General features: G+C 44.8%; 1 protein-coding gene across 6 annotated transcripts in view; it reads left to right on the forward strand.

Moving 5' to 3' along the window:
• Window positions 1-25,161, forward strand: part of znf423 (zinc finger protein 423) — a 358,819-nt gene that overhangs the window by 299,728 nt on the left and 33,930 nt on the right. For 5 of the 6 annotated variants that reach the window (XM_085991483.1, XM_085991484.1, XM_085991485.1 and 2 more), the window contains one exon: window positions 15,203-15,318. The exons of the other annotated variant lie outside the window; for it this stretch is intronic. In XM_085991483.1, coding sequence (XP_085847609.1) covers window positions 15,203-15,318 — 116 coding nt within the window. The remainder of the gene's footprint in view (window positions 1-15,202; window positions 15,319-25,161) is intronic. 6 annotated transcript variants of the gene reach the window in all.

The raw sequence follows: 25,161 nt of genomic DNA on the forward strand, positions 1-25,161 counted from the left end.
AATGGCGGAACAGGCTCGAGGGGCTAAATGGCCTACTCCTGTTCCTATGTTCTAATGTCACAGTAAAAGAGGAGCGAATAGAGAAATTCTATAGGATAAAAACTGATGAAGAGGAAGTACTTAAAAGGTTGTCAGCACTCAAAGTCGAAAAGTCACCCGGTCCGGATGGAATGCATCCCAGGTTGCTGAGGGAAGTAAGGGTGGAAGTAGTGGAGGCTCTGGCCACAATCTTTCAATCCTCCTTGGATATGGGAGTGGTGCCAGAGGGCTAGAGGGTTGTAAACGTTACACTTCTGTTCAAAAAAGATGAGGAGGATAACGGTGGTGGGTGGAAAACGTAGAGACCATTATCCGGGACAAAATTAATTTTCAATTGGAAAAACATGGGTTAATTTATCGCCAACACAAATTTGTTAAAGGCAAGCCGTGTCTGAGAAACCGGAGAGTTCATTCAATGGAATAACAGAGAGGGTTGATGAAGGTAGCACAGTTGATGTTGTGTATATGGTCTTTCAAAAGGCATTTAATAAAGTGACACATAATAGATTTCTTAGCTGGGATTTAAGGGACACTGGCAGCACGGATACAAAATTGGCTAAGAGATAGAAAGCAGAGAGTAGTGGGCATTGGTAAACAGTTGTTTTTCCAGATTGGAGGGAAGTATACAGTGGTGTCCTCCAGGGGTCGGTATTGGGACCACTGCTCTTTTTGATATGTATTAATGACCTGACTTGAATCTAGGGGGCATAATTTTGAAGTTTGAAGGAGGATACTGATAGACTTCAAGAAGACATGGACAGGCTGGTGGAATGGGCATCTGAAATTAACGCAGAAAAGTGCGAAGTGATGCATTTTGGTAGGCAGAACGAGGAGAGGCGATATAAACCAAAGAGTACAATCCTAAAGTGGGTGCATGAACAGAGAAACCTGGGGGTATATGTGCACAAATTGTTGAAGGTGGCAGGGCAGGTTGAGAAAGCGGTTAAAAAAATATGCAGGATCCTGGGCTTCATAGAGGCATTGGGCTGGATTTTGTCATTGGGGCGGGCTGGGGTCATGTCGTCCGCTTTTCGTGTTATCCACCCGATTCTAAATCGATGTGGGAGATTGATGCGATTTTCACATAATTGGGCAATTGAGTTCCAGCATGTGGGAACCCATGGCCCAATTAGTTTTTTCAGTCTGAAACTCGCCTCCGATGACATCATCATTGCTGCTGCATTTGAGGTCTGCAAGAAGCCTTGCTTCTTCTGCAGACTGCCAACCTTTTGGCCTTTGCAGTGAGAGGGTCCTGGAGGCAGAATAAGCAGCGGGAGACCTAAGCCTGCTCCCAGATTTGATGACGTCGCCCTGCAAGCTTTGGTGGAGGGAGCAAGAGCTAGTAAGGAGGTGCTCTTCCCTTCAGGGAGGAAGAAGCCTCCCCAGCAGACGAAGGCTGTGTGGATCCAGGTGGCCCAGGAGGTCAGCTCGTTGTCAGTGATCCGCAGAACCTGGCTTCAGTGCAGGAAGAGGTTTCATGACCTTCCGCGCACTGGAAAAGTGAGTATGACTTTGCCATCACCCTCAATCTGATCCCCATTGCCTTTCCTCACCAGCACTCAGCTTTAGCAATCTCTTCCTCCACATCCCACTTGACACTGACGTCCCTGCACCCTTACCCATTCCCTCTCTGGCCACATTCACCTAACTATTCGACTATGCAGCCCTCACACTCCCCATCACTGTGATGCTATGAAAACAACTTACAAAACACAGGGAGGGCCCATGGTCTTGACAACTCACTCCATCTTTGTCTCCTTCTAAGCATCTATGCTATGGATTCTCTACGCTCACTCCTTCATTCTCACTCAAACTCCACTTGTCTCCCTCATTGCAGGAAAAGAGAGCTCACAAGAGGGAAAGAGCGAGGATAGGAGGAGGGCCACCCTCAGTAGCCCACCTCACCCCTTGGGAGGAGGCGGTCCTGGAGATCGTGGGACTCAAGAACGACGCGCAAGTGGGGGATGTCATGAATCTTATGACTCATGAAGTAACACTGGGCGGCCAACTGGTGGCGCCGTCCAAGGAGTATAAATACTCGGGCGTGGGCCCAGCTTGCTCAGGATGTTTCTGTAACCAGGAACTAGTGATGTAACTAGAAATCCCATGATTTTGAAACAGTTGATTAAAGCCTTGTTTTATACTCAAACCAAGCACTCAGTAGTCTTTTTACATCAATTTAATCAACTGAACCTGCTCCACGCTCTGAGTGGTCTTGGGAACAGACGGCTACGACTCAAACCGTAGAAGGGAACTCGGACGAAGTAATCAATCCATCATGGAGAAACTACTCAGACCCGCCCGTCTCGACCTGGACCCGAATTCACTTACAGCTGCTAAGGTATGGAAACACTGGTATTGTACCTTTAGCAACTTCCTTGAGGAGTGTGGTGAGAATGTTCCTAATAAGTTACGAATGCTTGCCAACTATGTATCCCCTCATGTGTTTGACTATATCGAAGACTGTGTAGACTATGACGCTGCTATCCAAATACTACAGCAACTATATGTTAAGTCCCCAAACGAAATTTTTGCTCGGCATCTACTGGCCACAACTCGACAACAACCCGGGGAATCACTTGACTAATTCCTTCAGAAACTTCGCAGGCTCAGCAAGGATTGTAATCTTAAAGCTGTCACAGCTGAGTAGTACCAGGAGGAGTTAATTCGTGATTCCTTTATTACCTGTATATATTGGGATTGTGTCTCCCTTCATACGTCAGCGTCTGTTGGAGAATAAAACCCTCAAATTACAGGCTGCCTATGACCAGGTATGCTCCCTGGACTTAGCAAAGAGGAATGCAGATACCTATCTTTCACCATGTGCACGGGCTTCTGCTATCACTTTTAGTGACTCCTTCGACAGACCTCGGGCGGAAGCCCTCACTGATGATGACTCCCACTTGGCTGATGACAACCCTGCCCTAGAAGCCTTCACTGATGACGACCCTGCCCTAGTGGCATCTTGGCAATCTGGAAGGAAGTGTTTCTTCTGTGGAGGTGCATTCCACTATAGGAAATTTTGTCCTGCTCGTAACGCAGTCTGCAGTCATTGCAGTAAGAAAGGTCACTTCTCTAAGGTATGCCAGTCAAGAGCCTCTGTTAGTAAGAAAGGCCACTTTTCTAAGGTATACCGGTCGAGAGCCCCCGTTAGTTTTGCAGCTACTATCTATAAAACTGCTCCTCCCCCAAGAGCCACGACTAAAGTCACAGCTGTCAAGGGTAAAACTGCCCCTCCTCCCATCACAGCTGTTTTCCCCAAAGTCTGTCCCATGCAGCCACGAAGGTTTCGGGAAATGGACACATTTTGAGTGCACTAATCGACTCATGCAGCTCTGGCAGCTTCATTAGTGAGCGGGCTGTCAGTAAGTTAAAACTGCGTATTTACCCCTCGGACAGGGAAATTGCAATGGCTCTGATGACACTGACCACCAACTCTTCCGGCTTTTGTCTTGTCGACCTTATTCTCAATGGCCGCACTTATTTCTCCACCCGGCTCGGGGTACTCAAAAACCTATGCAGTGATGTGCTCCTGGGACAGGATTTCCAGAAACAACACAAAAGACTCACTTTCGAGTTTGGAGGGTCAAAGACAGAGCTTACTATTTCCAAAGTACCGTTTTGTGCGCTTTCGGCAGCTTCGCTCGATGAGCCCTCCTTGTTTTCCAATCTTTCCCCCCGATGTAAGCCCATAGTCACTAAATCACGACGTTTCAGCCAAGATGATCGATCCTTTATCGAGGCAGAAATCTCTCGCCTTCTAGCTGACTGTATCATTGAGCCATGTTCATCTTCCTGGCGGGCTCAAGTCGTCGTTGTTAAAAATCCTCTAAAGGACTCTGACAAAAAGTATACGGCCTTTGAGGCCAATGGTCGGCTTTATCAGTTTTGTCGCCTTCCATTTGGGGTCACCAATGGGGTGGCCGTCTTTCAACGGGCAATAGATAGCCTAGTCAAACAGGAGAAATTAACGGACACTTTTCCATATCTGGATAATATCACCATTGATGGTCATGACCAGAAGGAGCATGATGCCAAACTCCAGAAATTTTTTGACGTTCTCCGTCGTCGCAACGTAACCTTAAATGAGTCCAAATCTGTGAAATCAGTACCATCAGTCAACATCCTTGGCTACTGGGTGGGCAACAGTGTCATCAAACCGGATCCGGAGCGACTTTGTCCGCTTCAGGAGCGCCCTCCCCCTACGAATCTGGGCTCTCTTCGTCGGGCACTCGGCATGTTCGCCTATTATGCGAAGTGGATACCCCACTTCTCTGACAAGATCCAGCCCCTGCTTTACGCAAAGTCATTTCCGTTGGAGGCAACGGCTATTTCAGCTTTCAACCTCCTCAAGCGACAACTGGAAAAAGCCACGCTTCATTCCATCGATGAAAATCTTCCTTTCGTGGTCGAGTGCGATGCATCGGAGGTGGCGATCTCGGCTACCTTGAATCAAGGTGGTCGACCCGTTGCATTTCTGTCCAGAACTTTGCAGGTTAGCGAGCTCCATTATCCTCCTGTCAAGAAGGAGGCTACGGCTATCATCAAAGCCATTTCACGCTTATAACCGATTAGCACTCCGTGGCCTTTATGCTGGATAACCGGAAACGCACCAAGATCAAGAATAACAAAATACAGCTCTGGAGGATGGAATTGGTCGCCTTTGGCTACACCATACATTATCGACCCGGCAAAGAGAATGTAGTCCCGGATACCCTCACGCGTGCATTCTGCTCTTCTATGTCAACTTCGACTCTTGCGGATCTTCATACTGACTTATGCCATCCTGGCGTTACCCGTATGTTGCACTTTGTGCGATCTAAAAATCTCCCATTTTCTACAGAAGATGTGAAAAGAACATGCTCCACCTTTTAGAATTTGTGCGGAATTAAAACCACAATTCTTCCGTCCGTCGGATGGCTCGCTCGTACACGCTATGCAGTGACTCAGCATTGACTTTAAAGGGCCATTGCCTTCCTCAACGCGAAACACCTACTTGCTTTCTATGGTGGACGAATATTCACGCTTTCCCTTTGCTTTCCCCTGTCCCAATATGCTTACTTCCACCTGTCCCAATATGCTTACTTCCACAGTGCCTCGATCAAGTCTTTTCCCTTTGCGGTACAGCCAATTTCATCCACTCTGATCGGGGTCCCTCCTTCATGTCAAGCGAACTCAAAAGTTATCTTTCCCAACAGGGAATCGCCACAAGCAAAATGACACCGTTTCATCCCATCGGTAACCGACAGGTTGAGAGATACAACGCTATCATTTGGAACGCTGTTCGTCTTGCACTGAGGTCACGCAACCTACCAGACCAGCAGTGGGAAACTATGCTCCCTGACGCATTGCATTCCATCAGGTCTCTTCTTTCTACGTCCACCAATGTCACTCCTCACGAGCGATTCTTCAGGTTCCAGCGTCGCTCCACTCATGGGACGTCCCTACCGTCATGGTTGGCAGCTCCCGGACCCATGCTGCTCCGAAGATTCGTCCGATCTTCCAAAAACGATCCCCACGTCAACGAGGTGGAACTAATGGACGTTAATCCCACATACGTGCACGTGCGGTACCCTGATGGCCGGGAGTCCACCGTTTCACTCCGAGATCTGGCTCCCTGTGCAACCAGTCCCACGGACCCATCTGGTAGAGGAACCCATGGTAATGATGCCAACGCTCTGAGCTCCTTTGAGGATGACGCCCTACCCGGGACATCAAGGGATCTGCCGGCTACTCCACCGGATCAACTTGGGGAGCCGAGCGCTTCCCATGGGATGGCCACCCGAAGCCAGGACGCCGGTCAATCCCCGGCTACCAAGCAAGATGACGCCAGCTCTGCGCCTGTGGGGACCAGCACCCAGAGTCACGATCTCCCCAGTCTTCCGCAGGTTGATCAAGGCGACATGGACCCCGTCGAACTACCAGTACGGACCAAGCGACCCAGGGACCAAGCCACGGTCCGAGGAGACATGCCTTCCAGCCGCAAGCGAAGATCTAAAAGACTGCGGCTATTTGTGGTCCGCCTAATCCACTAGAAGGAAGTCGTCGGACTTCCAAAACTTTCAGGCGGGAAGAATGTCATGAGTCTTATCATGACTCATGAAGTAACACTGGGCGGCCAGCTGGTGGCGCCGTCCAAGGAGTATAAATACGCAGTTTTGAAACAGTTGATTAAAACCTTGTTTTATACTCAAACCAAGCGCTCTGTAGTCTTTTTACATCAGGGGACAGACAGACCGGTGCATCAGAGAAAGCTGGTGACAGAATAGTTTTTCATCTCTCTCATTGACGTTGCATGAGTCGTTGATAATAATTCTGAAGCTCTAACAGATAGACTTATGATCATCTGCAATGTGCATGTAACCTTGGCCTCACATTTCTGACTCTTTCCTTTACTCCCCCACAGGACCATCGCAAGCACCCGTCCCCACTATCCAGGAGGAACAGCCTGAGCCTCCAGACTCCTCAGAGGAAGCTGCAACCTCTGAGGGTGCAGCGTCAGCAGAATTCAGCCAACCCAGCACCATTGCAGACACTCGCACCTCGGTGGGACCATCGCGATATAAAGTACTGTTGTCACCTGGTGTATCACAGCTCACAAGTGAGCATCAGCAGATTGTGGAGACGCGGACAGCAGTGGAGAGTCCTAGTCGGAGGGCGCAGGACTCTCCCAGCTCGGCTCAGCTGCATGTCGACCCTCTCCCTCTGGGTCCATCCAGAAGAACAGCGGTGCTGGAACTCCAGGAACAGGTGCAGGAGTCTCTGGCAGGTTTTGTCTCCAGGGTCGCTGCGAGTGTGGAGCGAATGGAGGAGTCCATCGCAAACATGAGCAGAGCCTTTGTGAAGTCATTGACGCATGAAGGCAGCACCACAGAAAGGATGGCAACCTCCGTGGAAAGGATGGCTACAGTAGACGACAGGATGGCTACGGCCATGGAGGAGCTAAGTCGCCAGAGTGTAGAAAACATGGTGAGTGTTCAGAATAGACTGACATCTCTGGAGGAGCAATGGTCAGCTATTGAACAGAGAAACCACCTTCATGGAAGTCCTTCTGAGTAGGACTGCCAGTGCAGATACGGGTCCCCATGGCCCCCCTGATGTGCAGCAAGGTGCTCTCAAGCCACTTGCAAGCGCTGAGGTGGACCTGACCCATGAGAGGGATGTTGGTGGAAGAGAACAAGGAAGTGGGGGCTCTTCTCCAAGCGCTCACACTTCCATGCCACTGCCAAGTCTTCGGTCAGAGTCCCCACCCAACTGAGATCGGCGTCTGAACCCCTGCACAGCCGCAGGAGCAGCAGACTGTTGCCGAGCCCTCACAGGTTCGCAACCCCAGTGGACGCCCGCCAAAGGTGTCGAGACAGGAGCAGCAAGAAAGTGAGCAAGAGGCCTCCACATCTGCTGAAGCCACAGGGGAAGCACCACGTAGGAGCACGCGTAAGAGAAAGATATTGCACAGATAGTCACAAGGGTAGTCACTTGGGTGAAATGTGTTTATTTTTGAAATGCCATCAGTTGGTTATTGTAAATAAAAATTCTGATGGCAACTGTTGCAGTTGTGGCGTGTGTCAGTTTGCAAATGCGACTTCCACATTGAGGACTTAGGATTACTTGCAATTGTCAGTATGGTGGTCAGAGTGCTAGGGATGCGCTGGTTCTTGGCCATTGTCGATGCTCTGGTAAGAAGCTGCGAGGCAAAAGTGCTTGATTGGCTAGGCTAAGCAAATCTGGCCAAGATGAGTGCGTTCCTTGCATCCCGGGCAGCAATGTTCTCGTGTACTGCTGCCGCTGGTTGATGGGCCTTTGCAAGATGTTCGTTTTCGCTCTCCTCCTCCTCCTCATCTGAGGAGGATATGTGAGGAGTCACTTGGTGCTCAGGAATCTGCAAGCCACGACGCTGTGCCATGTTGTGAAGTGCACAGCAAACCACGACGATTCTGGAGACCCTGGCTGCTGAGTACTGCAGGGCTCCACCTGATCTATCCAGGCATCTGAAGCGCATCTTCAGCATGCCGATGGTTTGCTCGATTATGGATCTGGTGGAAATGTGGCTGTAGTTGTAGCTCTCCTCAGCTTTGTTGGATGGGCTCCTCAACGGCGTCATTAGCCACGTCTTCAGGGGATAGCCCTTGTCTCCAAGTAGCCATCCGTTAAGTTGGTATGGCGGACTGAAGAGCGGAGGCACACTAGACTGGCGCAGTATGAAGGAGTCATGGCAACTATCAAGGTACTTGGCACAAACATACAAAATTTCCTTCTTGTGGTCACACACCAGCTGCACGTTGAGGGAGTGGAAGCCCTTGCGGTTGACAAAAATACCTGGATTACGATGGGGTGCCTTAAGGGCCACGTGTGCAGTCAACGACACCCTGCACCCTTGGAAAGCCTGTGCCAGATTAGCTAATCCAACCGCACGCGCCGTGACACTTGCTTGATCCTTGGAGAAATGGATGTGATTGTGCGCGATGGCAAAGAGGGCATCGGTTACCTGCATGATGCAAGTGTGTGCGGCCGCCTGGGAGATGCCGCTGATGTCTGCTGCTGATCCCTGGAATCAGCCTGAAGCAAAACAGTTGACTGCGGTGGTGACTTTGACGGCCACTGGTAAGGGATGTCCACCTGCTCCTCTTGGATACAGGTCTTGCTGCACCATTGCGCAGATGTCACCCACTACCTCTCGCGAAAGTCGGAGCTCCTTTGGCACTGCTGCTCACATGTTGAGGTAGCTGATCCTCTGTCTGTAGACCCTGTTTGGGGGGTATCTCCTGCGCCGATGGCCTTCCATGGGCTGGCACCTTCTGGCCTGTGCAGCTTCAGGTGGGTGAGCAGCTTGGCGCTCCTGTTGTTGCCGCTGCTGTTCATGGTTCTGCTGCTGCCGCGGCTGGTCTTCGTCTTCATCTGATGTCCAGGAGGAAAGGAAATAAATGGTTCCCATGCTTCTGGTAGATGCCTCAGTTGAGGAAGCGCTCAGTCAGGGTGGCGAGAGGGGTTTCCCAGGAGGTCACACTGGAGATGGGTGTCAGGCTCCAAACTTCCACATCTACGGTTATGCCTGCTAAAAATTTCCCCAGACCCGAGACAACAAAGTCCTACCACCTGCAAATGATGACTGATCAAATCTCCCATTTAATGGTGGAGCTGCAGCTGATCGTCAGCAATCCAATTGTGCTCTCACCGGGTTTCACCGTCGTGTTTCAGAGGAGACGTAAATCACGTGGGAAATGTGTTAAAATCGGAAAGGCCTCTCAAAATGGGATTATAGAGGCAATTTAGTGGTTGTTAAGGGCCTTAAGGGCCTATCCCACCTCTTGGAGGCGGGACGGAGATGGGATCAGAAACCACGCATTTGGGAAAATTGTATGGAGGCAGGGTCGGGCCTGCCTGCCACTTTTTGCAATTTTAACACCCCACACGCCTCCATTCCCGCCTCCTCGGGCCTGGCAAAATCCAGCCGATAGAGTACAAAAGCAAGGAAGTTACGATGAACCTTTATAAAACACTGGTTTGGCCTCAACTGGAGTATTGTGTCCAATTCTGGGCACTGCACTTTAGGAAGGATGTGAAGGCCTTAGAGAGGGTGCAGAGAAGATTTGTGAATGTTTCCAACGATGAGGGGCTTCAGTTACGTGGATAGACTAAAGAAGCTGGGGTTGTTCTCCTTAGAGCAGAGATGGTTGAGAGGAGATTTGATAGAGGTGTTCAAAATCACGAGGGGTCTAGACAGAGCAGATAGAGAGAAACTGTTCGCATTGGCGGAAGGGTCGAGAACCAGAGGTCACAGATTTAAGGTGATTGGCAAAAGAACCAAAGGCGACATGAGGAAAAACTTTTTTACGCAGTGAGTGGTTAGGATCTGGGATGCACTGCCTGAAAGGATGGTGGAGGCAGACTCAATTGTGGCTTTCAAAAGGGAATTGGATAAGTATCTGAAGGAAAAATATTTGCAGGGCTATGGGGAAAGGGCAGGGGAGTGGGACTAGCTGAAGTGCTCTAGCTCGACGGGCCAAATGGCCTCCTTCTGTGCTATAACAATTCTATGATTCTAAGTTTGCAGATGACACAAAACTTGGAAATGTAGTAAACAATGAGGAGTATAGTAGCAGACTTCAGGAGGATGTAGAGAGACTGGTGAAATGGGCAGACACATGGCAAATGAAATAAAATACAGAAAAGTGAGAAGTGATTCATTTCGGTAGGAAGAATGAGGAGAGGCAATATAAACAAAATGGCACAATTTTGAAGTGGGGTGGGGTGGGGGCTGGTGCAGGAACAGAGACCTGGGGTTCAGGTACACAAATCTTTGAAGGTGGCAGGACAAATTGATAAAGCTGTTAAAAAATCCTTGCCATAGAGTACAAAAGCAAGGAAATTATGCTAAACCTTTACAAATCAATGGTTAGGCTTCAGCTGCATTGTATCCCATTATGGGTATCACACTTTAGGAAGGATGTCAAGGCCAGATGCAGAGATGATTTACCAGAATCATACCAGAGATGAGGAATTTCAGTTATGTGGAGACACTAGAGAAGCTGGGATTGTTCTCCTTGGAGCAGAGAAGGTTAAGGGGAGATTTAATGGCGTTGTTCACAATTATGTAGGGATTTAAACAAGAGAATGAGAATTTTAAACTCGAGGCACTGGGGGACCAGAAGCCAATTTAGGTCACCGAGCGCAGGGCTGATGGGTGTGCAGGATAGGATACGGACAGCAGAGTTTTGAATGAGCTGAGTTTTACAGAGTCGGGAGGACAGCCAGAATAGCATTGGAGAACAGTCGCGTCTTTAACTGACAAAGGCAAGGATGAGGGTTTCAGCAGTAGCTGGGCTGAATCAGCACTGGAGGTGAGCAATGCTACAGAGGTGGAAACAGCTGGTCTTTGTTATGGAGAGTGTATGGGATTGCTCAGCTTGGAGTCAAATAGGACACAACAGATTGTGAACAGTGTGGTTCTTGAGATACTGGCCGGGGAGCAGGATGGAATTGGTGGCAAGGGTACGGAGTTTGCGGCGGGGGAAGAAAACAGTGCCTTCGGTTTTTCCATTGCTTGAAGCTCATCTAAGACTAGATGTTTGACAAGCAGTTTGAAAACAGAAGCAGAGGAGGGGTCGAGAGAGATGGTGGCCAGATAGAGCTGGGTGACATCAGAATACATCTGGAAGCTAACCCTGTGTCTTTGGATGATGTCGCCAAGGGGCAACATGTGGATGAGGAAGAGGAGGGGAGGCAAGGATTGGTCCTGTGGGACTTCGAACATAAGAATTAGGAGCAGGAGTAGGCCATATGACCCCTTGAGCCTGCTCTGCCATTCATTAAGATCATGACTGATCTGTGACCTCAACTTCACTTTCCCGCCCGATCCCCATATCCCTTGATTCCCCATGAGTCCAAAAATCTATCTATCTCAGCCTTGAATATACTCAACGGCAGAGAATTCCAAAGGTGAGGCTTATGAGGTTATGCTGCAGGGCCAGGAAGAGAAGCCATTGCAGGAGATACTCTGGCCACAATTTGATAGGTAAGTGTGAAACAAAGCCAGGGCCGTCTCACTGCTGGACAGTGGAGGAGAGAAATTGGAGGAAGGTAGTATGGTCAAAGATGTCAAAGGCTGCAGAGAGGACGATGAGCGAAAAAGCACCACAATTTCTGTCACAGAGGATGTCATTTGTGACTTTGATCAGAGCAATTTCACTGCTGTGGCAGAGTCGGAAACTTGATTAGAGAGGTTCAAACGTGGAGTTGCAGGCAATATTAGCAAATGATTTAGGAAGCTACAATAAATTAAAGGAATTTGGAGAGGAAAGGTAGGTTGGAGATGGGATGTTAGTTTGCAAGGACAGAGGGATTGAGGGTGGGTTTTTGAGAGGGGTGATAATTGGTGTTTTGAAAAGAATAGGAAACAGTCCTGAGTAGAGGGAACCATTTACAGTCAGCCAGCATGTGAGCACTGAAAGGAAATTGGGTGGTCAGCAGTTTACTGGGAATGGGGCCAAAGGAGCAGGAGGTGGGTCTCATGGACAAAATGAGCTTGGCGAGTGCATGAGGAGAGATAAGAGCAAAACTGGAGAACATGAGACCAAGGCAAGGGCATAGGGGACCCGGGGGAAGGTTTGGCTTGGTGGGGAAACGGGGAAACAGCGGAGACAGCTGAATGGATGTTCTTGATCATTGTGACGGAGAAGTCCATGAGCTCTTTGCACTTGTTATTGGAGATGAAGGTGGAAGGAGACAAGTGGTGGAGAAAAGAATCTGGGGGTTAGCTTTACTCTCCAGGATGATCCTGGAGTAGTGGGCTGTTTTTGCAGAAGAGAGTGAAGCCGACAGCGCTTGATGGGGTCCAGTGAAATCAGGTGATGGATGGTGAAACCAATTATGAGACAGTTGCACTCAAGTCTGCGTCCCTTGGACTTGAGGAAGTGAAGATGGGGCCATACAAGAGGGAACAATCAGGATGGGAGAGAGTAAAGTTTTAACTGGGGATAAGGGCATTAAAGGTACATACGAAGGAGGAGTTGAGCAGATAGATGGTTACAGAAGTATCATGGTAAATGAAGGGCCATAGACTAGGCAGTTGGTCGTTTCAAAGTTCAGTTGTGAGTGACTTCAGGGAGACTTTCTTTCCAGAGGCAGATACAGGCATGGTCCAATTTTACCCCACTGACTCTAACTAGTATGTGGCAGGGATATTTGTAGTTAGCAGCAGTATTTTATACTCGCTGTTTGTTTCAGCCTATATATTAAGGCACTTATAAACTCTTATGATTGCAAGCCATAGAATTATGCTTGAGGCTCTGATTTTAATGTGTGCGCTCACAGGTGAGACCTGAGACAATCCATACGATCACTACACACTATATCTGCAGTTCCATTGAACACATGATCCATAACATGTTTCTTTTTGAGATCAGATCTTGCATACCTTAGCCTCGGTACTACATACCGTTCGCAAGTCCCTTCCCCCAACCTCAAAAAATAAGTAAAACTCATATGGTGTCTGCGTAACACATCTTGGCCTAGACAGCCTGAGTTTTGTTTTCATTAAATGCTACAAGCATCAGCAATAGGCGTTTCTGTCCCAAAAGGTATATGATTCTCAAACACAATAGTATTAGTCTGATCCTGACTTTAGGAAAAATTTTAACGTTTGACTCTCTCTAGAACTATTACAGTAAATTCATCATTAATTTTGTGGAATGTGGATTTACTCCCTTCTTACAAAAAGAGTGATAATTTCTCATTGGGATTGTCAGTCTTCCTGATTTCAGATTAGAACCATGTCCTTTTAAGGCCACAGTGGAACTAGTGCTAGTCGTCGTCGTCTCCTTAGGCAGTCCCTCGGAACCGAGGATGACTTGCTTCCACACTAAAAATGAGTTCTCAGGTGACTGATGAGTCCAATGCGGGTCCTACAGTCTCTGTCACAGCCATGAGGGTCCTAACGTTCCAGATCCCGAACTTCATTTTAAAGGGTGAAAGATGCCTGCACGTGAATTCTTTTAACATGAGGTGGCCGTTGCACACCAGCTATCACACGGGCTTGACAGAGCAAGGTCTTGGTCCAATGGCAAGGGGATCCAAGACAATTGGAGACCAGGCTCTGCTACATCGGGGACACACACACACAGTCCTCCTCCCTCCGCAGGTCCTCTCTGCCTGGGTTCACGAGTGAGGATTGGCTATCTTGTTCCTTTTTCTGTCTGTGGGCAAAGTTTTAGTGCTCCAACTGAATGGAAAGGATTGTGAGCTAATTTAGTGTTTGCTCTCACTTCAGACAGTAGTTTTCGTATCTTCGAATGAGAACACTACAACACAGATTTCAGTCAAAGTGGTCTGTCTTTGCATAATCTACAGTTGGATCCACTCAAATTTTCTCGTTCACCTCTGAAGATGTTCTAATATAAAATGCTCTAACTCACGGTGATATTGACAGTGTTAAGCTAACTTTGGCAAAACTGTCATCATTACCTTAGTTTTACAGATCTGTATAAAAAAAACAATTCAGTAATCAAGTGCAATAAAGTTCCAGGTGTTGCCTCTGCTGTTACAGTTAGTCACATTACTTGATTTTGATAGAAAGATATGGGTAACTTGAATTAAATTGGAATTGTGGGACTTCTCTATAGATTGCACGAAGTCCCATGGTATGCGTAGTTGTGTTTCAGAACAATTAAGTTTGAAACTTTGGTAAAGTAGAACATTAGACCAATGTCATGTTATTTAATAGGAGATACTACTGCCTGATATACTAATTGGTTTTTCCATTAAGTTTACACCCATACTGGTGTAAATTCAGGGTATAAATTTTAATATACAGCTGTCAGACTTCTCTACTTGAGCTATGCTGCCCCGCTGAGACTCACCAAATTGGCAGTCTGACCATGGAGTAATGTATCAGCTTCAGTATAACAAATAAAAGCCAGTTCTAAAATTCACTGCACATCATGAAGTTGTAAAGTTGTGATGTGCACAAAACCAATACCAGGCCATCTACCATTGATGTGTGCATGGACTTGGGAGTGCTCGATAGGGTACAAACAGACAATGTTTTTTTTTCATTCCCTCAGACTGTACTAGCATCTCTCACTTCAATAAATACAAGTTACCATAATTGAAAGAAAAAAAAATGGTCTTTGGTTGGTTTGATCCTTCGTTTGTTTTCTCACACCTGTTGGTATATATTAACACTTAAAACCATGCTGCGTGGAAGGGAATAGTGAACAATGATCTCACAAGATGGTGGCAAGTTTATTTTTGATAATTCATCCTAGTGTATGGACCAATAATTATCTACCCCAAAAGACATCTTTTAATATCTGCAACATGTATTATTTGTAATTTATGTGGAATAATTTAATGACCATTCAATGTAGGTAGTTCAGATTAAAACGGCCACAGCTAAAAACCATAGCACACTTTCGCGAGTGCAGATTAAAAAGAGCCCCAGTATACGAGATGTTATAAATAAGTGAAGCGCCAGTCTTGAAATGTTAAATTATTAATATCGTCTACATAGTGGATTAAATTTAGTGAAACAAAAAAATGATTTATTGATAAATATCACCAGGTCTGTGGGGGATTTGGCTCAGTGTGGTAATAATAGATGTACAGCTGGGAATGGCAGCCAAGTTCTGCAGCAGATGCACTTCTGATCACTTTCAATTATTTTCAGTCTTCGTGCAGGCAAACAAACTGCAGCAGCATATCTTCGCAGTACACGGGCAAGAAGATAAGATTTACGACTGTTCGCAATGCCCACAGAAATTCTTCTTTCAAACTGAACTTCAGGTATGCTCGCGAATGTGGTGCATCCGATTAATTAATAGTTAAGCAAGTCAGAGAATAAATAGACTGATACATATTTTACTTTTAACTCTATTGGATTAATAAGGCACAAATATAAATTATTTGTTAGTGCTCCATGTCACTGAAAACCTGTCTCTTGGGTCCTTTAAATTGCTTAAAATGGAATTATAAGACTTATTGTTGACTTGCTTAAACCTTGTGGTAACATTTGTTTGCTATATTGTTAATCTAACTATTTAACAATGTGACATTGTATTTTATTAAGTTTTATATTTAACTTGTAGGAACTCTAGATTCTGGTTCTTATTTTTCCATTTACCTTCTGTGCAGTCCTTACCTTAGTATGTGTCTATTTCGATTGTGTCTTTTTAATCACAGCATTGCTCCTTCTTGTAAAGGTTTTCAGATTTACATGTATCCTGTGCATAACTAAATATTAGTACCATTAAGGAGTTAACAAAAACAAATCGGGATAAAAGGGTGGGGGGCGCGTGGAGGAAACACCAGAGAACAGAAGATCAACAAATTCTTTATAAAAGCTTTGCAGGTAAGTCTTAAAAAGCAGTCCATTTTGACACATCATACCCATTATCTCGGTGAGGTTCAACCAGTTGTGGTCGTTCACAATGATGCAGGTTGACTCCGTATAATGAAGACATTTTGTATGACCCCATTTGCTCTGATAACTGGAGCAGCTCTAGTATGCTCATCCTCGGTACTGCTAAGTTTAGCTGAGCTGCCCTGTTTGCTAGTCAGAACAGTCAAGCTCCGCTTTAAAAAAAGAATGTTGTGAGACACAGTTGATGGACTGACGCCAGGGGGCAAGGTCTGAAGTTTCAGATGCTATCATACTGTGATCTGTACTGTCTTGGAATAGCTAGAGTTGCATGAAGCTTTATCAGGATATTGTTTACATTGTGTTCATTCTAATGTAAATCTAACTAACTAACAAGCAATGAATCCGTGGTTCCTATGGTCTTTTGATTCATTCCCAGGATGTGGGCGTTGCTATTAAGGCCACCATTTATTGCCCATCCCTAGTTGCCCTTGAGAAGGTGGTGGTGAGCCGCCTTGAACCACTGCAGTCCGGGCGATGAAGGTACTCCCACAGTGCTGTTGGGTAGGGAGTTCCAGGATTTTGACCCAGCGATGATGAAGGATCGGTGAGTTTTTGTACAAATTTTACACTGGAGCAATATTTTTGGGAAGGTTTACAATAAAGATGAAAGAACGTGTGCTGGGTTTATCTCGGAAGATGTAGCAAGTTTAAAAAATGTTCATCAATGTTTAGTTTTGTGATTATACGACTGTTGGAATATCAATGTAAAAAAAATAGAAAATGCACATTAATAGGATACCTACAAAAAATAAAAAAAGTCTTGTATGGAGAGTGAAATATCCTTTTGAAAGCATTTAACAATCAAATTAAGACCCTAATAGCTTGACCAACGTGCTCTTCAACTGCAGGCTCAAACTAGTTAATTACAAATAGCCCATGTACTTACTAGATATTTAATATTTTTCACTTGCAGCAGCACAAAGCAGTGCATGCCTATTTGAAGTGTGTATTGTATGGTTGTCTATTTAATTCTGCTAGAGGTCAGTACTTTTTCTTTCATATAGAGCCAGTGATTTTTCATGCACAACGCAAACAACACTATGGAGAACTGTTACTTCCAACCAGTAAATCAAAGTGGAGAGGATTACGGAGATAAGCCCAGCACACATGAATTTGTCTTTATTGTAAACCTTCCCAAAAATGTTGCTCCAGTGCAAAACTTGTGCAGAAACTCAATCAGTCAGTTTTACATTAGATTGAGGGCACCCACCACCCTCTCGTCACGACTACTACTAAATCTATAGAAGAAGAGACTAACTTCATTTTTTAATAAATGCTGAAATGGATTAGGAAGGCTCCAGCGTGATAGTCTTTATTTTTACTTTGAGACTTACTTTACCTTTTATCAAGTGTGTGACTCCATATCTTTCTCTCCTGAAGGCGCTGATACATGCTGGAATAAGGTTCTATGGTTTTAACTGACCTGTAGCACTTTTCCCTCTCAGCCCTTCTTCATTTGTGAAGCTAAACAAAGAATATTCAACTGTGTAGGGGCATCACACCTGCACCCGATCCTGCCTTCACCCGGTGTTCATATACGTGCACTTTACAGCAGGGGTTACTGTCAGGAATGGGAATCTTGGTTGACTTCCCCTCTCTCCCGTTCAGGGGTAGTGACTCCAATGTGGCATCGACACTACCATCCTAGCTGAGATCAACTCGCTGAGTTCAAATAAGGGATTGAACTTGGAATCTTTCAGCTCGGTGTAGCTCAGTACCATACCGTGGTGTATTTCCACTTTAAGATTCATTTTTTTAAAACATCACTTTTGCTGTTCCACATTTTAAAGAAATCCAACCATTCTCACTGATACTGTGGTTAAAAAACACCTTAATTCTGCCTGTATCTCTGTAATATACATCTTTTCATTCTGCAGCAAATTAAAACTCACACTAACCAAACATAATGGCCTAGAAATTCGGTCGGGGCGCCAAGCTTGCCTGGGTTCCGGAAGTTCCGACCCGGAAGGAGCCGATTGCGCCAGCGCGATATTCAGTTTCAGCGGCCCAAACGGAAGCGGGGCGCTGCTCAAGGCGCCCCGCGTCCTTCTTGGGGCGCTGAAACTGAATATCGCAGCGCAACGTGCCGCAGCACCACACGCTGCAGCACGGCGCGCTGCGGTACTGCAGGCCTTCCTCCCCTTAAAGGGGAGGGGCCTGCACCAGCGCAATCAGAGATCGCGAGTGCCGACAAAAGAGCCCGGCACCGAGGAGAGGTGCCGGGCTCTTGGGACACAGCCGGCACTGCTCGGGGGGGTGCTCAGGAGGCCGGGGACGGCGGCGCGAGGAGGTGCTGGCAGGCGGCCAGCAAAAAAAATGGCCGCCCCGCACCTCCCCTTTAATTAGCACCACTACCGCCGCAGGTCGGCCCCCCTGAACCGGTCGCAGATTGCAACCGGCGTTACAGCGGGGGGCGCGACCCAATATCACAATCGGGGCGGTGGCGGCGCAGCGCTACAGGCTAACGCCGCCATTAGCGCCCCGCTAAATTTCACGGGGGGGCGTGGCCAGTGGCGCTAAAGCCACTAAGTGCCCTCTTAGGGCGCTAACTGGTGGCGCAGCCCACCGAATTTCTAGGCCAATATATTCTTTTTAATTCATGTTGTGGTATACATTCCGCTTATTTTAAGCAAAGTTCAGGTAAGTGTTCAAGTTTAAAAACAAAATGATAATTTTTCCCATCTTGTACCGCGATGATTAATTTTCCACCAAAGCATTGCTGATCTCGTAAAGCAAGCTGGGCAAGCACAATTTGGATCCCCTGCATCCCCGGAGATGCATTTTGTTATTTTTGAATCACACAGATTAAACTTGTACGTCAGACTGATACTGTTTAATAGTACTAACTCTAAACTCTTCTTTACCCTCTTAAAAAAGCTGTAATAGCATACTGTTCATCAAATGAATGAGCTAAGACCAATCATGACTTGAGTGTGCTAATAAATTTTTCCTACCAGCACACTGGAGCTCTTGAATTGTCTAATTAAATTAGCAAAAGAGTGACAGTAATCAGCAAATAACAGGGCTCATTTACTGAACTTAAAACAAAAGTTTTAGGATTTTAAATTTAGCAGTAATGCGGTTGTTCTGTATAACGAGGGGGTTGATTAATGCAGTGATGCTAACAATAGTTAAAGTCATGGTCCTCCACAACAATCAGTGCAGAGAGGATTTTCTCCCCTTCTGTGTTCACTGGCTTCCTGCTGACGCACTGATTATTGTGGATCCTGCGCTTGCGTGAACACATCATGCTGCAAGGAGGATTAGTAATTAGAAAAATGGAAATGTTTCTGACAAAGATTTTGCATTAGAATATTGATTGAGGTGTACAAAGTGTGACATGGTGTCATCATTTGTGTATGTGTGTATTTGTGCCAAGATCATCCATAGAACTAGCTGATCATTATTTAGCCTTTTTTAATACAAAGCTCCAGTTTTAGGTGTGGGTGGGAAAGTCAGTTGAGAAAAGGAAACGATCATCTAGATCATGCAACATGCTTTGGGATATACTCTTGTCAGTTAAAGGATACAGTGCAGGATTGGGCACAATCTGGCAGTCAGTGGGACATTGAATGATGTGGAGGAAGATACCACAGTCCATTCTGACTCGATCATTTTTCCTTTCTAAATTTTTGACATGTTGTGTACGGTTGACATTGTGAGTGTTTTTAGGAAGGAATGCTGAGTGGCTGCAGTACCATATGTTCCAATAGCACCTAGAAGCAGTTTTAGAGAAGCAGGCCCCCAAATCTTACTTATTTTATGGGGTTTTTTTTGCTAGTTTAATTTGTGTTCTGCTTGTCACTCACTACACTAAACAAGTTACAATAAAAATAACTATGAAGCAAGTGGTCTGCTTACCACAACTATTCATTTGTAAATTAGATTTATTCCACAAGTGTTAAAACAATTAAATAATCCAGATTAACGGTTGGCAAATAATCTTTAGTTGAGTTTTATTTTCACATCCTCTGAAGTAACAAACAAAAGAACAATTCTATATCGACATGGGCAGCTCAGTGAACATAGGAACACAGGAACAGGAATAGGCCATTCAGGCCGACAAGAATAGTGAAGAGATGAGGATATATACTTACATAGTGCCTCATCATATCACAGACATGTTTCAAAGCACTTCACATACAATGAATTACTTTGAAATGCAGGGTTAGATCACTGCCCATTCATAGTCATTGGGTGGAAAATTTAGCCTGCAATAAGATCCAAAAAACAACCATGAGATGAATAGTTGGATGAACAAGCTGCTTTTCTTCAAATAGTGCCACGGTATCTTTAACATTCATCTCCCTAGGGACAAGACATCAAGGTCTCTGTTTAGTGTCTTGAACATAGAAAGTTTAGCATCAATTTTGAGGGCCTGATTTAAAAAATGGTCATTCAAATTTGCCTGCCTATCTTTGGGAAAGTTGTACTAGTTCTTGGTTATGCCATAAGATGGAGTTTGCTGCAGTAGTGGAGCACTTCGTCTTTTGGGTTATGTACACATTAACAGGGAACCTATGCAACTTGGTGAAATATGTCCACTATTGCTCAATAAGGAACTGCATCAATTGCAGTTGTGGAGAGATTAATGGCTGTGTCTATCCTGCCCTTCCAACTGGAATAGGACAGCATGGAGACAAAAACATAGCAAATACAGATAGAATTATATATTAAAATTAATAATCAATGTGAGATGGAGAATTTCCAATATTGCTAGATTTCCTTCCTTGTTAGAAGAGATAAAAGTTGGTCTTATTCAAGTGGATCATTTACTGCTTAGGTGACCAATTGAAAAGAGAATCATCCTTTGGTGCTATCTTTGAAGGCATCAGATTTTCTCTCAGGCTTTTTCTGAAAGCACAAGCTCTTTATGTACTTTTAGAGGAAGCTGATGGACGCCAGGTAACCATAGTTTATTAGTACTCGAGCACGTTTCTGGGCCAGATACTTCAATTTCTTCCAAGCAAGAACACCCAAGTAGTGATGTTTCACTCACTGGCAGTTAATACTTATGAGAAGGAAATTGCATTTATCAGGATTACCATATATTTTAATTTTAAAATATTAAATGGGAAGTCTCTATACACTTCTCGATGCCTCTCTGACCTCCCTTTTTCTGTTTTTTTCTTTAAAACAGCTGGGTTAGAGGTAGTCTGGCAGTAGAATTTACCCTGCATCATCATCACTAAAACAGATTATCTGGTCGCTATCACATTGCTGTTTGTGGGCGCTGTACACAAATTAGCTGCCGCGTTTCCTCCATTACAACAGTGACTACACTTCAAAAGTACTTCATTGGTTGTAAAGTGTTTTGGGATGTCCGGTGCTCGTGAAAGGCGCTATATAAATGCAAGTCTTTTTCTGTCTTTTTGCAGTGCCCCCATGAATCTTGCTCCAGTATCATCCTGAATGGGAATTAGGATTCACTCACTCTTACTAATAAGTATATATTTCTAAGAACAATGCGAGTGCTTGATGCTGACACTGTGTACCCAAGTTGTAAAGTATTCTGTTCCCCAGCACAAGTATCCCTTCTGTTACTCAGCACAAAAATTCACTTGAGGGGAAAGGAAAGATAGTTAATTATTTTGCTGTGAAAGTATTCCCACAAACTACTTGATAATATCTATTGACTGAGTCTACTTGCAATCTAGTAACACACAAGGGGGGACTTTGATTGCTGGTTCCCCCCCTATGAGCAGCCCACCCCCCACCGGCTGTCTTCTAATAGGCCCAGCTGCTGTTCATGCTGGTTGCTGCGGCTGCTTCTCTTCCTCGAACTGTTCCTCTTTCCAAATGAAACTGGTAATAATGGCACCCATGATAGGCAGATAGAGCTTTCTGAGGATAAGCAAGGCAAAAAATATCAGAAAGAAGTGATCTGAAAGCTGGAAACATTCTTGGCAATCCAAACAGCACAATGGCACACAGATCCTCTGATCCAATTACCTGCAGCTGATTGTCTCTTTAAATTTTGCTTCAGTGGCTCTGAGAGAATAATCCCACCAGGTTTTTCTGGCGGGGTACGTGCCGGTGGAATTTACATGATTTCGAGTTTAAATGGCGTTGGAGTCCTATTTGTGCCATAGGACCCCACTTTATATGTTCAGGATGCCACTGCCGGTTTCTGGTAGGCGCCTCGGATGACTAAAGAAAACTGTGTGTTTAAAATGGCGGCCAGCGGGAACGGAGTGGTAAATCCTCTACAGCCCCGTTCCTGCCGGGTGGGCAAGGTTCAAACTGAGACTGGGGTCAACAAAGGTATGGATGGGTGTTTCAGCAGCAGATGGGCTGAGGCAGGGGCAGAGGTGAGCAATGTTATGGAGGTGGAAGTAGGCATTCATTGTGATGTACAGAATATGGCATGGAAATCTCAGCTTGGGGTCGACTGGACACCGAGATTGTAAATCGTCTAATTGGTGTTGAGGGAATGGGAGTTCGTTATGAGGTTTAACGATAGTGGCTTTAGTCTTCCCAATGTTTAGCTAGAAAAATTGCAGCTCATCCCAGACTGGATGTCGGATACGCAATCTGACAACACAAGCAGTGGAGGGGTCGAGGGAGGTGATGGAAAGGTAGAGCTGGGTGTCATCAGTGTATAGGTGGAAGTTATAAGGTAATGATGGATATGCTTACCTTAACTGATTTGGTGAGATCTCCGAACTCTTTCCTTACTTGCAGTCACATCCTGTGGGTGGTTGATATATTACGGTGCAGCACCAATTACTCCTGTGCACCCATGTGGACGGTGCTTTTTGTAGCCAAACAATGCTACCAATCTCTGCCACCCTTCATCCAGCATCACCAGTAAACCTTGCTGTTCTGGTATGCCTCTGATTCATTGTCCCCAAGCTGAGTTGGTCGCAGAAAAATTTCATCCAGCAAAACTGCCTCCCCTTAAAATACCTGCAGTAGCACCGGCTGTCTGGCTCATCCTCCGTGTTCCCTCTCCCCAAACTGTGAGCTCCTAATGACTGGCATTATTCACGCCAACACCCCACTGCAATTCTTTAACTAGGCCTGACCCTGGAAGATGCAGCAAGCGCAAATCCCACTCTGCGCTGTTTTGTAACTATCACCGAGAATTCACCCTACTGATCCATTAATAGTATAGCCAAGTGATGTACCATAAAACACATGCCTGATTCCATCACTGATATCTCCCAGAAGCTAGTGCCCACATAAGCGCATAAAATGAAAAATTCAAACCTTTCAAAATGTTTTCATAGATTGAAGTCAGTGACCCAAAGTACTATTGATTACTCTCATAAATAGAATACTGCATGAAGTGAGGGGACCTGCATAACCCACTCTCAACTTTGTCGATCACGGTTTTGAAAGCCAAACAGTATGCAAACCTTGTGAGGAAAACAAGCTATATTTTAGCATTAAAAAGTTGCATTTCACAAAATTAGTTACTAACTCTTTACATATAAAAGAATTAATGTTACAGCAAAAGAATTAATGTTACAACAAAAGTGAAATCAAACATTTTTAAAAACAGTGTTCACAATTACATTTGTATTTCTTAGCATTTAAACCCATTTAGTTCTGCGTACACTTCCTCTGATCATTCCACTCTGATTAGTTTGAGTGTAGGTACCAAACAATATGCAGCATAAAGCCCATGTTATGATATCTATATGCAGTAACATGGCATTTTCTGAAGTTTTTTTTCTTCTTTTGCTCTTACAGCAGAAGTGCTTTCTCCATTTTAACACAATACATGCCTGGGTGTTTTCAGAAAAAAAATGTCCAGATCATTAAATATAATAGGTCTCAGCTGCAGTTATGATCACTGAAGCGTGCACTCAATTCATCATAGCAAATTAGGTACATCTAAGAAACGTAAGTGTCTCTGAGCATTTTCGATTCTTTAAGAAAAATACCAATACAAAAATGTACGGACAAAATCATCATTTCAGTTAAAACGTTTTTGAAATGTTGTTGGGCAAATTAAGTTTATTTCTGCAGATATTATACACACTTCTTGTGTTCCAGTGTCTGTGTTTAAAAACTGTGGGGCCACTGGTAAGATTCCTATACGCATACATAATTTATTTGTTTAGCGTATCTTGTCTACTGTTAAGAGATCTGCAAGTCTACACAGTTAATGTTTTAGTGACAAATATTTGAACACCAAGCCCTCATACTTGTCAAATATTCCCGGCATGTGTTTAGATAATTGTCCTTTCTTAACACATCTTGTTTGCTGGATCTATAAAATTAGCTTTTTGTTTCTTGACTAAAGGTTCTTGAGATAAATTAATCTCTTCAAAATTGGTAATTTATCTTCTGTTCTCTTTGGTTGTGCTGCTGTTTCATGTGTAATTATTCATTGCAATGAGTAAGATTTTACTTCTTGTAGAATTTTTTTTCCTCGATGCAATATATTTTTGACTATAGGACACCTTTTGTTTAACTGCCCACATTACAGCAGTAGTGAACAATGAATAAGTATGAATTCATTGGAGTACCTTTCCTAACATCCATATTACTTTAGTAACAACTTCTGCCAATATAATTTGCTGTACATCTGTTGTGCTGGATATTATAAAGCAGAATTAGAGAAATGTAGAAAACCAATATTTCTTCCTTCGCAAGTGTTCATGGAATAAACTAAAACACAATAATCTTGTTCTCATATGCTGGTGTCAATCCTTCTCTGGTATTTAAATCCTTAAAGAAAGAACATGTCTATGGCAAAGTCTGAAAAAGTAAACTCCCCAAAGCTTTACATTTTCCTTATAAAAAATATTACCACCTTATTATTTTCGCATTGATAGAGGGGAAGGAGGAGGCTTGAACTCCCACAAACCATTGTATTATTCATGATTCTTGTCAGCGTTGAGTGTTGTCAAAACATAAATGCTGTGACAACATTTATGATCTAATAGCACGCACAACTTCAATACAGTATAAAATACATGTAGTGTCCTGTGCCAATACCTCGGTTTAAAGTCTGTTGGCTTTTTGTTGCCAAACACATGTGATGCCCCACTGCATTGCAGTGTACTAAACAAAGAGAAGTGTTTCATTTTGGTAATTTTTCATTATTTATAGTATGTAGTCTAGAAAATAAGAAAATAATCAGAAGAAAGTCACCAAAATGTCACATTCATCAATTAGACCTCCTCCTGAGGTCCCCACCATCACAGAAGCCAGTCTTCAGCCAATTTGATTCAATCCACATGATAGCAAGA

The sequence above is a fragment of the Somniosus microcephalus genome, chromosome 6 (assembly GCF_052327205.1).
Source record: "Somniosus microcephalus isolate GS21.2 chromosome 6, FLI_Smic_1.0, whole genome shotgun sequence".
NCBI classification, from domain to species: domain Eukaryota; kingdom Metazoa; phylum Chordata; class Chondrichthyes; order Squaliformes; family Somniosidae; genus Somniosus; species Somniosus microcephalus.